Source organism: Chelonoidis abingdonii, chromosome 26, assembly GCF_003597395.2.
Source record: "Chelonoidis abingdonii isolate Lonesome George chromosome 26, CheloAbing_2.0, whole genome shotgun sequence".
NCBI classification, from domain to species: domain Eukaryota; kingdom Metazoa; phylum Chordata; order Testudines; family Testudinidae; genus Chelonoidis; species Chelonoidis abingdonii.
The window spans coordinates 4,993,354-5,008,231 of record NC_133794.1 but is presented as its reverse complement, the minus strand read 5'-3'; the positions used below and the strand labels follow the sequence as shown (position 1 = coordinate 5,008,231).

General features: G+C 60.2%; 2 protein-coding genes across 2 annotated transcripts; both read right to left on the bottom strand.

The window, feature by feature from the left end:
• Positions 1-11: 11 nt before the first annotated feature.
• On the bottom strand, positions 12-3,650 carry ALKBH7 (alkB homolog 7). The gene is made up of 4 exons (XM_032780386.2): positions 3,429-3,650; positions 2,212-2,385; positions 1,362-1,486; positions 12-639 (listed from the first exon to the last, which is right to left on the bottom strand). The coding sequence occupies exons 1-4, from the start codon at positions 3,648-3,650 to the stop codon at positions 513-515; spliced, it is 648 nt and encodes a 215-aa protein (XP_032636277.2). The 3' UTR covers positions 12-512.
• Positions 3,651-6,989: 3,339 nt separating this feature from the next.
• Positions 6,990-13,650, bottom strand: LOC116824816 (afadin- and alpha-actinin-binding protein-like). Its single transcript, XM_075061002.1, is given in 10 exon segments — positions 6,990-7,024; positions 7,027-7,162; positions 8,830-8,966; positions 9,381-9,567; positions 9,652-9,811; positions 10,281-10,356; positions 10,824-10,962; positions 11,679-11,789; positions 12,498-12,689; positions 13,286-13,650. Coding segments are annotated over 10 exon segments (1,332 nt in total). The 5' UTR covers positions 13,445-13,650.
• Positions 13,651-14,878: the final 1,228 nt, after the last annotated feature.

Below are 14,878 nucleotides of genomic sequence, written 5' to 3'. Positions count from 1 at the left end.
CTGAAAAAAGGTTCATGTTAAAATAAATTATTTTTACTGAGGGAAATTCACCAAAATTCGCCAGCGGTTCCCTTTGAAAACAAACAAAAGTGGCATACTTCTGTCTGAATTCTATTTACCTGCTCTTGGTAAAGTCACCCCAGGCCCCGTAACAAAGATTGCAGGAGAGATGTTTCTATTTTAGATTTCACTTGTTGGGTTTAACATGGACTCTGCAGCTTCCCGTGCCCTGTGGGTAGTCAACACGGCGCATTAAATCATTCGTGAATTGCACTGCTGATGACACAGTAGGTACCTGGGTGGTTGTCGAGGGTACACACATCCGCAGACTCCTCCACGGTCGCGTGTTGAGGGGAGAAGTCCCCTGGTTTAGTCTTGGCTACAAACCCCCACAGACAGGTCCCTTTGAGCAGGCTGGAGCGAAAAATGAAAACATTCAGCTCTGCTCCAGCCCGGAGAGGAGAGGAAGGCTGTTTCCAATCCCACAGCTCCACTAGCATCTGTAGCCTGGCCTACGTAGGAGCTGGCAGGTTCCTGCAGATGACGGAAATCCTCCTCTCTCGGGGGATCTTCTGGCCATCAAAAAAGGACTCCTCGTCTTTGAGGATCTCGTGGGTGAACTCGTAGCGAGCCGTGCCTCTGCAAAAGGAGGGAAGAGAAGAAGTCTGGCTCAGCCCAAGAGCCACTGGCCTCTATAACATATGACTAGGGAGGCCCACCCTGCTCAGCCACAGACTCCCTGTGAGACCACGGGCAAGTCACTTAGTCTTTGTGCCTCAGTTTCCCCAGCCGTACACTGGGTATAAAAGCCCTGCTCTGTCCCACCGGGGGTTGTGAGGATAAATACAGTCCTCAGATTCTATGGGGTTGACCAAAAACGGGCCTTAGATAGAACCTCTAAGGGTGAGTTCAGTGTCCATGACACATTCAGTCCTTGACCTCTGCGCTGAGACTGAAATCAGGGTGCCCAGTCTCCACTCCCAGCTGCCACTAAGAGAGGCATTGCAGCCTAGTGGTTAGAGATTGGGAGTCAGGAGACCTTGGTTCTGTTTCTGGCTCTGCCACTGGCCTGCTGGGTGACCTTGGGTATGTCACTTCTCTGCTCCGTGCCTCAGCTTCCCCATCTGTAAAAGGGGGATAATTTTACTGACCTCCTCTGAGATGTGCTGCTGGTAAGAGCTCTACAGGACCTAGGGATTATTAACAACATCCCCCCCCGAAACTAACTCCTCTCACACGGCACCTCCTTTGCCACCTCTCACAAAGTTCTACAGAACCAGGCGCACCCTGCCTCTGACGGCAGAGACAAGGCGCTGTCATGTCTAGGGCTTGCCACATCCTCACCTGATGGGCCACGTTACCTGAGGATGTACAGCGAGCGGCGCGGCAGCAACAGGTCCATCCAGTCCTCTGGGTTCTGCTCGCTGACCAGCCGCATCACACAGGAGGACAGCAAGGACAGGCCCGCAATTGTGCAGCCGCAAAACTAATGCGTGGAAGAAAAGGTACGATAAATGCCAGCAATGCCGCCAGGCATTTCTATCGTGTTGCTCGTCCTAGCCCTTTGGGACCCAGCATGAAGGTCTCCCACCCGGCCAGCGAATGCAACCACCTCTGGGGTGCGTGCTGCAGCTGCTTATCAGCGCACAGCAACACAAGGCAGTTTTAGGACAGGGAGTGAAGAATCACATATTCAAAATGAAACTGCAAGGAAATTTAGGGAGAGCCAACGATTGACCTAATGGAATTAGGCCAGGAAGTGGCGATACCCTGGGATGTCAGAGCTGAGCTAGGAGCCTTTGGGCATTATTGGGGGCGGGGGGGATGCTGGGCAAAGGGGAGTTTGAAAAAAAACCCTGGGCTCATCACTGCCCAGTAGTCCTGCCTTTGCTTTTATCCTTCACCCAAAAGAGCAAGCCATGCTCTCATGCTGGGATCAGTATGGATCAGGGGAGCGCCCCCTGCTGAGTCACCCACCCCGCCTGCCCTAGCACCACACTGGGGCACTAGCTCAGAGAGGAGAGTGCCCCCCACCTGCCCCAATCCCTACGGAACAAAGGTTTCACTTCCCAGCACCAACTTGCCTGTATGCGGCTTAGGACAAGCAATGAAGCCCAAGGTGCTCTGGCTGAAGGACAAAACCAAATGTCTGTTTTCTACCCCAGCCCCAGCTCCCTCCAACCAGGTCACATTTGAGCCCGGCAGCTTCACCTTCACACTGTCTACGTGAGGTTTGATGTAGCCGCTTTTATCCAGGTCGAGGACGTGGACTAGCGAGAGCTGCGACATCCCTGGCAGGAAGGCCGTATCCCGGACCCGCTGCAGGATTTCCCGGCTCGCCTCGCTCCACTGGGCTATCTCTGTTTCCCGGAAGCCATGAATGGCCTGGGTGAGAGAACGCCACGGTAACGGATTGGAGCATCTCAGCTTTGTCCTGTGCCCACATGTGCCCAACCCCGACTGAGAGGGGGTGCTCCTCTGAGCAATCATTCCTGCGGCCCGTCTGAGCCGTAACAGCCCCCCCCTGCACTGGCTCCCATGCCCCCCTGCAGCACCCCCCATCCCCATAGTTGGGAATTCGCTCTGTTCCCCACTCCCCCCTATGCCCAGCAAGCCCAACATCCACCCTTCACATGCCCAGCCCTTCCTCACATCAGGACACCTCAACAACTGGGTGGCCAGCTGCAAGCCAGCCACTCCCCTGTAAGGCCCACCAGCTGTCTGCCCCCTGCGTCCATCCCCAAGACACTCTCCCCCCAGAGGAGCCCAGAAGCCATTCCCACCCCATAACCAGCTTGCTTCCCTTTTTCCACCAGGAGCCTCCTCTCCTCCAAGAAGCACGTGCTCAACTTAGACCTGCTAAGACCACAATGCCCCAAATACCCAGGCTGACCCCCCACACAAGGGTAGCTCAGCCCCTCTGTCAGCTCCGATGGAGCCCAGCTTAGCCCCAGTGACTGCAGCCCCCAAGGTTCCCTGTTCAGAGCCCACAGCACTGCCCGGGCAGCCAGACCCCAGCTTAGAACAATCAAGGAGCCCCCCCCAAACTCCCTTTCACCCAGAATCCCACCTTCCCCCCCAATAATGACACCCGCTAGCTCCCTCCCACCCCTGGGAGCCCAGCCCCCCATGTTCCCTCCCCAAAGCCCCCAGAGCCCAGGCCCCCCCAACACTGAGCTCGCTTCAGAACCTGCCTCCCTCCCCAAACACTGAGCTCCTCCCAGCCGCGCTCCTCCAGCTGAGCTCCCTGACCACACAGACCCACCCCAATTCTCCCCACTAGCAAGCCCCTTTGCCCCAAAGACCACCCCTGTCCAGCCGCCCAGCCTCCGCCAAGCCCCGCCTTCTCCCCGCCTGACCCAAGCCCCAGGCCAAGCCCGCCCTCTGGCTCAGCACCGCCCTCCCAAGATCCGCACCCCCCGGCTCACCCGTCCAAGGATGAACTTGGTAGCGCGGCGGCGCAGCTGCGGCTCAGTCTTGTGCCGGCGCGGCTTCCTTCGGGGGCGCTGAGGAGACGGGCGCAACCGCTGGCTCGCAGGCCGCGCCAGCCCGGGGCCGAAGGCCGCAGAGCGCAGGCGGCTACCCGCACAGGGCCGCCGGGGCCAGGGGCCAGGCCGGGGCCGGGGCAGCGGGCCGGCGGCGCGGTGCATTGTGGGCGGGTCGGACGAAGTGGGCGGCCCGGTGCATTGTGGGAAGGAGCGGCCCTGACCCTCGCCCCCGGTGCATTATGGGAAGGAGCGGCATGGGCATCCCTGCCCCTCTCCCAGTGCATTGTGGGCGGGGCGGACGGAAAGTGGGCGGCCCGGTGCGTTGTGGGAAGGAGCGGCCCTGACCCTCGCCCCGGTGCATTGTGGGAAGGAACGGCATGGGCATCCTGACCCTCCCCCAGTGCATTCTGGGAAGGAGCGGCCCTGACCCTCGCCCCGGTGCATTGTGGGAAGGAGCGGAACGGGCGTCCCTGACCCTCCCCCAGTGCATTGTGGGCGGGGCGGACGGAAAGTGGGCGGCCCGGTGCATTGTGGGAAGGAGTGGCAGGGGAATCCCTTAACTCCCAGTGCATTGTAGGAAGGAGCCGCATGGGCATCCCTGCCCCTCCCCCCCCGGTGCATTATGGGAAAAGCGGAATGGGCGTCCCTGACCCTCCCCCCAGTGCAGTGTGAGGGACTAAGTGACTTGACAACTGCCCCAGTGCATTCTGGGACTGAGGGACAGCCATGGACACGCCCCAGTGCATGATGGGAAGCAGGGGCAGACAGGAACAGTCCATGCACCCAGAGGTGCAGGACTTTGGCCATCCTTGGCTCAGTGCCAAGAAGCAAGGGCCACCCTGCTCCATACAAACTCCTTGAGCAGCTCCAAAAACGACTGCTGCTTCCCCCACCTACCGCCCCCCCAGAAATTGACCCAAGTTGGGCTGGCGAGGCTGTAGCTTACTTTTGCCCTCACCTATGCCACAGCCCCTCAGCCAAGCTGGCCAACCAAACCCCTTTGCTATCACCCCATTTTAAAGACAAAAAACATTCTCAATTTAAACGTCTCTTTATTATAAGAACTATAAAAGTAGCTAAGAACCCCTCCCCCCACACCAGGACACAGAACACCACCACTCAGGGGAGGGGGATAACATTTTGGATGAGGCAGCAGCAGAGGGGAAATTCCTTCTCTATGGCCAGTTTTTCACATTCACAATCCATGGGTTGGATGGGAGTTTGCTAGCACCCAGCCTTGAGGGGGGTTTCAGTGGAGAAAGGCACTGAGCAAGCAGCGTTTAACTGGCTTTTATAGAACAGCCCAATATTTAAAACCATGACCGTTAAAAAAGTAAAAATATCAGCCCTCCAGTGAGGATAAAAAGCTTACAGGCAAGAGAATTCCAAACTCATGAGCTCGTAGTGAGATCTCATCTACCAAGTCAACCCACATAGGCTGCAGCTGTGGAGGTCTGAGCTGGAAGGTAGCACTCAGGGTGGATTAGATCTTCCAGAAAGGGGGGAGAAACACCCCCCCACACACACCCACAAATGTTACTAGTGGTGCTCAAAGATTGTGCAGCATGGGAAGCAGCTGACCCTGTCCTTCCAGCAATGGTCTGAGGTCAGGTTCTTCCAGGTAAATGCAGCAAGGGGCTAGAAGGAGCTGTCTAAGAAATGGTCCAGAAGGTCACCGCTAACGGGCCAGAAGTCCTCGCTCTCCGTCTGGCAGGCTGTATCTTTGTGGCTTTCCCTCTGGTCATTACTCTGCGCGGGGGGCGGGGGTCTGTGGGGAGATCAGGATGAGAGATTCAGAATCACGTTCTACTACGTCCCGGATTCCATTTTCTTTCCCTTACACATGAGGACGCCAAGAAGGTCCCAAACACAGCGCAGGAGACATGGCAGCAGCTCTTAAATGCCTGAGTCCTACTGGCAGGTGTAGTTGCTAATGAACTCCCCTCTACTCCCTCCCCTCCACACCCAACCTCCAGCTTCTCCCAGATTCCCACCCTCCACCTCCCATTGGCGGCAGCTTCCCCAATCCTTGGCACAGGTCCCCATCCTGATGTCTCCAGCACTTCGCAGCCAGACTTGTGTATATCCTTTCCCCTTCCTCAACAATGAGTCCCTGTGCTGGGCCCCGGGCGGGGGGGGAGGGGGGCATCATCACCTGCTTTCCAGCCAACCCATGTGCTGCTCATGACCCTCTAGGGCTGTTCCATGTCCCCAGCCCCATAACTGCAGCAGCCGGGCTTGCTCACTGGTTAGATCAGTGGCAGTTGGCAGCTGAGTCTGGCTGCAGTGATGCAGCTGGCCATAGCTGTTGGGAATTGCTAGCTTATGGCTGGTCCACCTTGCTGAGTGTGGCCTTCCCCTGCCACCCCTTACCCATTATCCGGGATGAGCTTCAGCACCCTGAGCAGCTCCGCCGTGCTGGAGGTGCCCGTGCTGGAGGTGGCGGGACTGGCGGCAAGGTGCCTGCCTCTCACCAGCACCGCTGGGGTGTTGGCCTTCGGGTAGGGGGTGTAGGTGGGTTTGTTCCATTTCTTTGGTTGGGGGAGAATCTCCTGTTCTGCAGCTGAGGAGGAAGGGAAAGGGAGGGAGGTTAGACGCAGCAGCCATGGGGCCTGGCAGTGGACGGAAGGGCTGCAGACACGCAGCGCTCACACGCAGGAGCATAGATACAGCCAGTGCTGGGTGTGCGAGGGCCTTTGTCAGGACTGCCTGGAGGAGGAGTCCAGACCCTCTGCCCCAGCTCTGCTTCCAGTTGGGTGCCCTTAAGTGCATGGTCTGAGCCAGGGGCAAGCTGCAGGGTTCACAGCTTCCCCACCCGCCCTCCCTGCCCAGGGCAAGGGAGCTGTGACGCTGGTAAACGGTGCTGAGATCCCACCACAGGGCCCTAGAGCCTCTCCCAGGGTCCCCTTGGGAGCCTGCAGAGCCTTTCCCAGCGGCGGTGGGAATCCACGTGCCTCGGCTGGAAACCCAGGTGCTGGTCCGGCCCGACTCACCTTGTGCGGCGAGTGGGGCCGATTGCCTCCGTCCAGGGTCTCTGGGTCCCAGCCCTGCCATTGTGCTCAGGAAATGCTGCTTCAGGAGCAGGGCTCGTTCCTCCTCAAACTGCTTCCTCTGGCAGGAGAGAGGATGAGGAGAAATAAGATGCCAGGACACCGGGGGAGGGAAGGCCACTTTTGAGACCACGGCAAGATCCCCATGGATGGCTCCTTCCATCCCCTCCCCCTTTCCCCACTGGTCATGCTCCTAACTCCAGTGACTTTTCAGATGGCTTCCCTGGGTGCCAGGCTCCAAGCACTCCCACCACCCGGCCCTTGCCCCTGCATCCCTCTGCACCAGCGACCCTTGGGCCCACCAGTGGCTAAAGGGGCGAGGCATCTGAATGCCATTGAGAATCAAAGATACAGGCCCCACCCACCCGTGCACCCACAGAGCCAGCAATCCAGAAGCCGGCTCAGGGAGGAGGATGCTGTTTAGTGAGCGATCCCCTGCCCCCTTCCCACCTCATGCCCCAGGCGGATGGCAGCTTCTGTGAAGTTCTTGCGCTCCTCCTCGAAGGCTCGCTTCTGCTGCTGGAACGCCTCCTGTTCCTCCTGCAGCCGCTGCTGCTCCTCCAGGAAGTAGGAGCCCCTCAGGTTGGCCGGCAGCTCACTGTTGGCAGCTGCGATCAATTGCTCCTGGGAGGAGGATGGGGAGAGACACCACAGGGCTGAAGAGGCAGCAATCCCCTGGAGGTGTGGCTAGTAGGGAATCGAACCCACCACCTTTGGGTCACAAAGCACCAGCTTCTGCTTGTAGTCCATGCTCCAACCAACAGAGGGAGACAGAGACTGAGCGGCAGGTGGAGGTGATCTCTGAGTTGGAGCAACAACTACAAAGAGCTGGGGAGCAGCTGCCAAAACATGGTGGGTTTGAAAACTGGGTTTTCTTGCTCCAGCCTGCAGGCCGGGGGCTCTGCGGGGAAGCTGCCATCAGAGGCAGTCAGCAGACAGCCCCCCCGGAGTCAGGGGGTGTCACGGAGTCCCCGGGCGATGCTCTGGAACTGCTCCCCACTAAGCCAGTCAGGACTTTGGGGAGCCTCCTCTCCCTTGGAGCAGACTTGTTCAGGGCAAGAAGCTCACACGTCTTCACCTCCTGGGTCTCTCCTTGGAGCATTCAGCATCCTCTGCCCCTCCGTGTGCTTCCCACAGCGAGCCCACCCAGGCGGGGTCCTGGGGAAGCCACAGGGTTCTGCACCCCCACTTTGCAGTCAGACGTGACTCTCAGCCAGCAAAACAGAGGTTTATTCGATGACAGGAACAGGGTCTAAAACAGAGCTTGTAGATACAGCAAACCAGACCCCTCGGCCGGGTCCATTCTGGGGGGCAGTGAGCCAGACCCCTAGGTCTGCACTTCACTCCTCGTCCCCAGCAAGCTCCAGACTAACCACCCCCTCCAGCCCCTCCTCTCTGCTCAGCTCCTTTCCCGGGCCAGGAGGTCACCTGATCCCTTTGTCTCCAACACCTTCAGTTGGCACCTTTGCAGAGGAGGGGCCCAGGCCATCAGTTGCTAGGAGACAGAGTGCCAGGCATTTAGGTGCACTGGCCCTTTGCTCTGCAGCAATCACACACCCTTATCCCACTACCTAGATATTAAGAACTGCCTAGGGGACACTGAGGCACCAACACAGTATTCAGAGCAAACATTAAGAACAGTCCCAGTTCGTCACAGGGAGGGAGCTGTCCCTCGCTGTCTGAGGAAGCAGCTTGTTTTGTCCCTCTGGTTTTGGGCTGGTGTGTGAACACAACCCATGGGACTTCCCTGAATTCATTCCCGTTTGAACTAGAACTGAGATGTCCCATTGCCAGCAGTGCAGAGTCACCCCCGGCCCTCAGTAAGTTGTGCCAGTGGTTAATTAATCCCCTTCGTTGTTAAGGAACGTACATCTCAGTTCTGTCTGCATTGGTCTAGCTTCATCTTCCAGCCACTGGCTCCTTAGAGCTTTGCCTGGCAGACTGACAAGCACAGGTGGGTACTTCCAGTTGGTGATCAAGTCACTCCCCACCCCCATTAAACACCCGGTGTCTCTCTCTGGGAGGCAGGTTTTCCAATCTTTTAATCCTTCTCATGGGTCTTCTCGGACCCCTCCCCTGTTTATCCCCCTCCTCCTGGAAGGGTGGGCACCAGATCCGGAGCCAGGGTCCCAGCAGCAGGTGGGTGGGATGAGCTCCAGGACCACTGGCGTAGAGCTGCCTGGTTCGGCTGCTCAGACAATGCCATGGGATGCTCCCATCTCTTGATTGTGGCTCAGGAACTGTGGGGTACTCGGGGATGGGGGAGGGAGTTCCCCCGCAAGGGTGCTCACCTGGAAGCATTGCTGCTGCAAGGCAATCAGCTGCTGGCTGTCCTCAATCTCCGCCTTTAGCTTCATGATCTCCTTGTCATGGTCTGTCACGCTGATCACATGGTCCCCGCCCTCGGCCTGGGAGCCGGTGGGCACGGCTGGAAGGATGGAGCAAGGGCAGCTGAGCTCCAGAAGGTGGGACTGTGGGGAAGGGAGTCTGGGCTTCCTGAGCAGAGCCAGGACCCTGAGTGGAGCCAGCCGCTCGGGGGGAGATTCTCCACCACCACCAGGACTGAATGAACAGACAGGGCAAGACCCCTGTCCTGGCCCAGCAAGGAGGAGAGTGGGGATGGGGGGGCCATTGGTGGAGACACCCTGGAGTGAAGCCCCTTCAGCGTAAGGATTGGGGGTCTCTCTAGGGCAGAGACAGAAGAGAGGGTGTGGGGAGGGGTGAAGGTCTAGGGCAGGATATGGGGATGGCAGCCAGTTGGGGTGCATGGTTTGGGCTCCCTCGGGGGCATGTCAGGGGAGGGGAGACGGGGCCATGGTGTAACAGATGCCCAGCCCGTCACCTTGTGAGATCACCATGGCAGGGAGCACCCCAGATGAGATCACAGCTGGGGAGGAGGGGGGTGCCGTACCCTGACAGCCCAGACTTTCCACATGGCTGCACCATTGGTCCTGGATGCTGCGGGTCAGCTGCTCCCGCGTCGCATCGGACGAACGGGTCCCCTCCGGCGCCGGCTCCCCTTCGCCGCCCTGCGCATGGGGGGACGGGGTGGGATGAGCAGCCGGGGAAGCAGCAAGCCCCCCCCCCAGCGGTCCCCAGAGGGCAGAGCTCACCTGGGCCGCGCTGACAGCGACACCGTCCTCGCCCAGCAGGCCCCCCACGTCCTGGCGCAGCTGGGCCAACAGCTGCTTCAGCTCCGCGTTCTCCAGCGTCAGCTCCTGCAGCTGCTTCTCCTGCGCCGCCAGCAGGGAGCGGAACATCTCCTCCTCCTTCCTGCCCGGGCAGAGAGTGATGCCGCAGGGAGCTACCCACTGAGACCCACCAGTGTCCCCTGGAGCCCCCCAGCACCCGCCAAACCCCAGTGTCCCCCGGAGCTCCATCCCCAGCACCCGCCCACCAAGACATCCCTACTGCTCCCATTCGCCCAGACCCTCCCTTCCCTGCCACCAGCCCCATCTCCCATCCACTGGCCCGCCTAGCCAGAGCCCCCCCAGGACCCCCTCTCCAGAGCCCCACCTTCCTATGTCTCATCATCCACTCAGACTCTCCCCTCCAACTGCCTCCACACCCCTCATGCTCCCTGAGCCACCACAGAGGGGAACCCCCCGCCCCACACACAACCAGACCCAGCCATGCAACCCCTCCACCCCCCAGGCACATGCCAGCTGCCCTCGTCTGCCATGTCCAGGGGCCGCCTCCACCCAGAGCTCCAGGTGCCCACCGCAAAGGCCACAGCTCTTACTTGCTGAGCGACTTCCCAGTTTTCCAGGTTGCCCTCCTGCCATCTGCTCGGCCCAGGCTGTTGAGAATCTCCATGGCTGGAGGGAGCAAGGGGGAGGACTCTCAGAACGACAGCCCCAAACGAGCTAACCCTCCCACCCCGCTCTAACCACTGAGCCAGGGATAGAACCCAGGAGTCCTGGCTCCCCGCCACTTGCTCTAACCACTGGGCACCACGCACTTGACAGTGCTAGGGATAGAACCCAAGAGTCCTGGCCCCATAAAGTCCCCTTCTCTAGCTACTGTACAATGCTACCTCCCCTGAATTTTAGCTTTCTGCTGAAATCTTCTGCCTCTAGCAGGAAGATCCCCAGAGCCCTCCGCAGGGACCACTCACTCATCACTGAAATGCAGCTGCCTCTGGGGTGGAGCGTGGCAGCCGTTTAACAGCTGCAGAGAATGCAGCAAGTGGAGAAGCCTGAATCCCATGGGCACTGCAGCAGGAAGGCAGAAGGTAGATCCACAGGGGAGGTCATCCCCACCCACCCTGGCACTCCCCACTCACCCGCCCGCCTGTCCCTCTTGTCCATCAGCTGCTGGCTCATCTTTTCCTTCAGCCGGCTCAGCTCCTGCTCCTTCCTCCTCACCTCGTGGCGGTGCTGTGCCCCACGGCTGGCGAGGGTGGCCAGGAGCTTCGCCACCTGCTGGGCACCCCAAGGCACTGATCAAACCGGGACCGCCCCGGGGGCAAGGCAGCACTGCCCCCTCCCTTCACTATAACCTCTGCCCTTCTGGATCATGCATCACCGCTGGCCAGTGCTTCAGCCATGCCACCGCGTGGGTGGGTGGGTGTTGGTGGTGTCCCAGGGTGGGCAGGGAGTAGGGAGGCAGGGCTGCTGGGTGGGCGGCCAGTGCAGGGGGTAGTGCCCCAAGGCATGCCGGGGGGGTGATGCCCCAGCACCTGCACCAGCCCCTTTGCCCAGCTAGAACCCAGGCTCCGATCAGCGTCGCTCAGGTGCCTTCATGACCACAATGGCTGCATGTGTGTCACTAGCCTGTGGAACTCCCTGCCACAGGAAGCCGTCGGGGCCGAGAACTCAGCCAGGTTCCAAGCGGGCCAGGGAGGTGATACAGATACCAACCGCCAGGTTGTAAGAGTTAATGCACAGAGGTTATCCTAAGCCAGTGTCCTTTAGGGGTCAGGATGGGACTCCATGCGGCGAGCAGATTATCCCGTAACTGCATCTGTGATATTTCTACCCCCCAGCCGAAGCCTTTGGGGCCTGTCCCCTGTCCGAAATGGGAGACGGGTCCCACCCACTCTGGCGGTTCCTATGCTCCCCTTCCAGCGGGGGGGTTAGGAGGTCACTGTGGGATGGGGCAGCCGGGTGGGAAGACCCCCCGTCCCACACCCCCTCACCTCGTCCTTCTCTCCTTTCAGCAAGGCCAGCAGCTCTTTGTTCTTGGTCTGCAGCTGCTGCTCCTTGCTCTGCACAGCCGCGATCTCTCTCTCGCAGGCCTCTACTTGCGCCTGGCGTGGGAAAAGGAGATGGCAGATGCAGGGCCGGCACCACCCCGGGAGCCTGGCAGAAGTTACTAAGCCCACCGGGGCCCTGTCTGATCCCCCAGGACACAGGAGCCACCTCTGTAAGCGCCCTGGGGCAGCATCTAGCTCGCCTTGGAGGGCAGGATCCATCCGGGCACAGGACTCTGCAGCGCTTGGAGTGTCACCAATTCCAACAGCGAGGCCTCCTCCCCTTCCCTTGGGATACTATCCCTGAGCTCAGCTGGGAACATCCGCCCCCACAACCCCTCACGTTCCCCCCTTGGTTCAGCTCAATGTCTCTGCCCCCCTACCCTGACACGCTCCTGTCCTGTCGACTGTCAGCCTGTGGAACTCTCCGCCACAGGAAAGCAGCGTGCCGGGGTTGCAGCCTGACCCACAGCGATGCAGGCTGAGAGGGGCAGCCCGACCACAGGGCTCAGGGGACACTGCGACGACCAAAGCTGGGGGGGTCCCACTGTCACCAAAAAATCACACCGGGCTGTTGGCAGGCAATGGCCCGGGGTGATCTGTCCCCTCGGCTGAACCCGCTGGCGCCTGCCGCTGCCAGAGAAGGGGCACGAGACTGGGCACGTCTCCTTCGTCCGACTTGACGTGGGAGTGGGAATCCGAGCCAGATGGGCTCTTTCCCCGACCTGGTGCAAAGCACAGCCCCCCCCCTCCCCCGGCTCCCACCTTGAGCTTGCTCTGCCGGCCCCTCAGGTAGCCCAGCTCGCCGGCTCGCCTCAGCTCCTCGGCCTCCATGGCGCCCAGCTTGGCCAAGGCCTCCCGGTAACACCGCAGCAGGGCCCAGGTGCCATTCACCAAGGCCCCGAGGTCAAAGCCTCCCTCTGCACAGAGCGGAGTCAGACCCAGACCCACCACCTCCTGCAGGGGCAGACAGGCCAGAGCGGGGAGTGGGGGTGTCAGTTCTGGGCAGGATTTGGCTCCCAATTAGCCCTGCCCCTTCCCCGCTTGCGACCCACCTCGCCAATGAGCCCCACCCACTCCCACTCAGCCCCATCCCCTCCCCAGTTATATCCCCCCAATTAGCTCCTTCATGCCCCCACCTCCTCCCCGATTACCCCAAGTCCTGTCCAGTCACACCCCCAGCTTGCTCCGCCCCTGCCCAATTAGCCCCATCCCCTGCCCAGTTGTAGCTCCTCCCCATTAGCTCCACCCCACGCCAGTCTGACTCCCCCCAGCCATTGACCCAGGTCCCCACGCTGAGGGTCCCCGGGGATCTGTACCAAGAAGGGTTGGATTCCAGGCCAAGCCAGCTGCAGCCTGGCTGTTGGCAGGGGAATCCTCCCCGGGCTGGAGAGGTGCCTTTTCTTTGACCCAGGAAATTCACAATGAGCGTGGGATCCTCCCATGAAACAAGCGAGGAGGGTTAACGGGGCCCACTGCAGTCAAGGCGGGAACCACCCCGTTGCCCAGGGAATATTAACCCCTCTCTGCCCGGCATCTGGGACGCCACCTGCCTCGTTGAGGTATGAGATGCAGTGATCAATGTTGGCGCTGCAGCAGAAGGCCTCGCTCGGCTCGGCGCCCCCCTCCAGCAGCTCCAGGGGGCCATCGAGGTCAGCCAGGCTGGCCCCTACCAGTGAAGAGATGCCTGGCTCGGGGATGTACTTGGCCATTAAACCCCTGGTCTCTGCAGTGCGGAAAAGAGCGAGACTGAAATCTGGGCACCAGCAGGGAGACCGGGGTGAAGGAGCTAGCCCAAGAGGTCAGAGTCAGTCAGGGACACAGCTGAGAACAGAACCCAGGAGTCCTGGCTCCCACCCCCGCCCCAGCTCTAACCATCAGACCCCACTCCCCTCCCAGGGCTGGGAATAGAACCCAGGAGTCCTGGCTCCCNCCCAGGAGTCCTGGCTCCCACCCCCGCCCCAGCTCTAACCATCAGACCCCACTCCCCTCCCAGGGCTGGGAATAGAACCCAGGAGTCCTGGCTCCCAGCCCCGCCCCTGCTCTAACCATCAGACCCCACTCCCCTCCCAGAGCTGTGAATGGAACCCAGGAGTCCTGGCTCCCAGCCCCACCCCTGCTCTAACCACTAGAACCCACTCCCCTCCCAGGGCTGGGAATGGAACTCAGGAGTCCTGGCTCCCAGCTCTGCACTGGAAGCACTGGATCATGCTGTTTCAAGCCTAGACAGGCAGAGAGAACCACCAGGAACCCCATTCTCTAAGTCCCTCCTCTAACCACTGCACCATGCTGCCCCCCAGGGCTTGGCACTCTCCTACCTAACCGCTCCCTGCTCCGAGTCAGGGCCAGAAACCACCCCATTCCCTGCAGGCACCTGACCCTACATCTGCTGAAATGTTTGGCTTGAACTCCTGAGTTCCCAGGAGCATGGGGTGCAGTGGTTAGAGCAGGGGGGCTGGGAGCCAAGACTCCTGGGTTCTCTCCCCAGCTCTGGGAGGATAGTGGGGTCTAGAGGAAGAGGGATGTGTGGGTTAGGACTCCTGGGTTCTATTCCTGTCACTAGGGGGGATTCAGGGTCTAAAGAGGAAGAGAAGAGGGTTAAAGAAGCAGGTTTAGGAGTCAGGACCCCTGAATTCTGTTCCCAGCTGTAACTTGGAGCCTGGGTCTCATCCTGTCCCCCACCTTTGTGCCTCAGTTTCCCTTTCCAGTAAAGAAGGGGCAACACCAGCTCCCCAGCTTCACAGAGGGGAGGGGCCCACGAGACTTCAAAACCCTGTAATGTGGGAGAAGATGCCCAGGGTCCCCAGCCCCAAAGTCAGATCATGGTGCTGGCGATGGCTCTGCCTGCTGCGGCGGAGGGCACCCCGAGTTCTCCAGGGCTCCCCACTGCAGACAAATGGGAACTGAGAGGAAAGGGGGAGATGCTCCAACATCTTCCCAGATTGGCAGGAAAAATGGGGGCTCAGGCTCCCCACCCCATCCCAAGGGGCACCCACTGGTGATGCCTCCACAGGGTTCCTGGCCCAGCGCTGCTCCCTCCAGGAGCTCAGAGCCCGGGGGCTCCTAGTGCCAGACACCGCAGCACAACCGAGAGCCACCCCCCAGAACGCAGCCCGTGCACACGGACCCCCATCCAGCCCCCAGCA